The sequence below is a fragment of the Otolemur garnettii genome, unplaced genomic scaffold, assembly GCF_000181295.1.
Source record: "Otolemur garnettii isolate 467f Iridium unplaced genomic scaffold, OtoGar3 scaffold00127, whole genome shotgun sequence".
NCBI lineage: Eukaryota > Metazoa > Chordata > Mammalia > Primates > Galagidae > Otolemur > Otolemur garnettii.
In genome coordinates, this window is record NW_003852522.1 from 1,896,110 (window position 1) to 1,898,148 (window position 2,039).

General features: G+C 51.3%; 1 protein-coding gene across 2 annotated transcripts in view; it reads left to right on the plus strand.

Moving 5' to 3' along the window:
• Positions 1–2,039, plus strand: part of DHPS (deoxyhypusine synthase) — a 6,441-nt gene that overhangs the window by 1,973 nt on the left and 2,429 nt on the right. For both annotated transcript variants that reach the window (XM_003797928.3, XM_012810184.2), the window contains exons 2-5: positions 208–372; positions 602–723; positions 803–899; positions 997–1,083. In XM_003797928.3, the coding sequence (XP_003797976.1) occupies positions 208–372; positions 602–723; positions 803–899; positions 997–1,083 (471 nt within the window). The remainder of the gene's footprint in view (positions 1–207; positions 373–601; positions 724–802; positions 900–996; positions 1,084–2,039) is intronic.

A 2,039-nucleotide genomic window follows, 5' to 3' on the forward strand; every position in this document is an offset into this window, starting at 1 on the left:
AGACTAAACGTGTGCCCTGAAATCTGGTCTGGGAAAAGAGACAGGGTATATTCTGCACAGGGTATATTACCTGGTCCATGTTAGAAGTGGTCCATTATCCCTGAGTGGGCAAGGCCTGGGGAATGGAATCTGACTCTGGTACTCAACTGGGGTCCTTGAGCTGGGGTTTGGGGCCAGTGCTTAACTCAACCTGGCCCTTATGCACAGATCGAGAAGAAGTTGGAGCCACTGTCCCAGGATGAAGACCAACATGCAGACCTGACCCGGAGCCGCCGCCCACTCACTGGCTGCACCATTTTTCTAGGATATACATCCAACCTCATCAGTTCAGGCATTCGTGAGACAATTCGCTACCTTGTGCAGCACAACATGGTGGGGACCTGGTGGGGCTGTGGCTTTGGCCTCTCTGGGTCTATGGGCAATACAGTTATTGATCATTTAAGTGAGATGGGTCTGTTTTAAACAGAAGGACAGAATCAAGTTTTGTTTTGCAGAAGAGCGATCTCCTAGGGCCAATGAAGGAGGGTGAGGTTAGAAGTGCAGCTCAGAATGAGGGCTGGGCCTTCCTTTTTGGGCTAACCTCGCTGCCTTCTGGCTACAGGTGGACATATTGGTGACCACAGCTGGAGGTGTGGAAGAGGATCTCATCAAGTGCCTGGCGCCCACCTACCTGGGCGAGTTCAGCCTCAGGGGAAAGGAGCTCAGGGAGAATGGGATCAACAGGTGGGAACCCTGGATGGTACTGGGCGGGGGACTGGCCCAGGGTCTTGGGTCTTGATGCCCACATACCTCCTGTCCCCAGGATTGGGAACCTGCTGGTGCCCAATGACAATTATTGCAAATTTGAGGACTGGCTAATGCCCATTCTGGACCAGATGGTGCTGGAGCAGAACACAGAGGTGGGGCTGGAGCCACCCTGAGGGGCCGGCATGGTGGGAGTTGGGGGGGAGGGTCCCGCCCACTTGGGCTTGGGTTGAAGCTCTTGTCTCCTTCTAGGGTGTGAAGTGGACACCTTCCAAGATGATCGCTAGGCTTGGCAAAGAGATCAACAACCCAGAATCGGTATATTACTGGGCCCAGAAGGTAAGGGGCCAGGTAGGGTCGAAGTTGCCAGACTTTGGTATGTGTTACTTTGTTCCATCTTTATGGCCATCTGGAGAGTCATCCCTGTACTCTTAGTATTCACTCTTTTTTTGTTTGCTTGTTTGTTTTGAGACAGAGCCTCAAGCTGTCCCCTGGGTAGAGTGCTATGGCATCACAGCTCACAGCAACTTCCAACTCCTGGGCTCAAGCGAGTCTTTTGCCTCCACCTTCCAAGTAGCTGGGACCACAGGTGCCTGCCACAATGCCCAGCTATTTTTTGGTTGCAGCCATCATTGTTGTTTGGCAGGCTCAGACTGGATTCCAACTCACCACCTTAGGTGTATGTGGCTGGTGCCTTAGCCACTTGAGCCACAGGCACTGAACCAAGCCTGGCCTTTTTTTTTTCTGAGACAGTTTTACTGTGTCACCCTCGGTAGAGTGCTGTGGTGTCACAGCTCACAGCAACCACCAACTCTTGAGCTTAAGTGATTCTCTTGCCTCAGCCTCCCAAGTGGCTGGGACTACAGGTGCCTGCCACAATGCCCAGCCTTTTTTTTTTTTTTTTTTGGTTGTAGTTGTCATTGTTGTTTAGCAGGCCCTGGGCCAGGTTTGAACTTGCCAGCCTGGGTGTATGTGGCTGGTGCCCTACCCACTGAGCTACAGGCACTGACCCCCTTTTTTTTTGAGACATAGTGTTACTCTGTTGCCTAGGCTAGAATGCTATGGTGTCATAGCTCACAGCAACCTCACACTGGGCTCAAGGGATCCTTTTGTATTAGCCTCCTGAGTACCTGGGACTATAGGCACCTGCCACAACACCTGGTTACTTTGTCTGTTTTTAGTAGAGATGAGGTCTTGCTCTTGCTTAAGCAATTCACCAGCCTCAGCCTCCCAGAATACTAAGATTACAGGCATGAGCTATCATGTGGCTTGTATCCCTACTCTTTTTTTTTTTT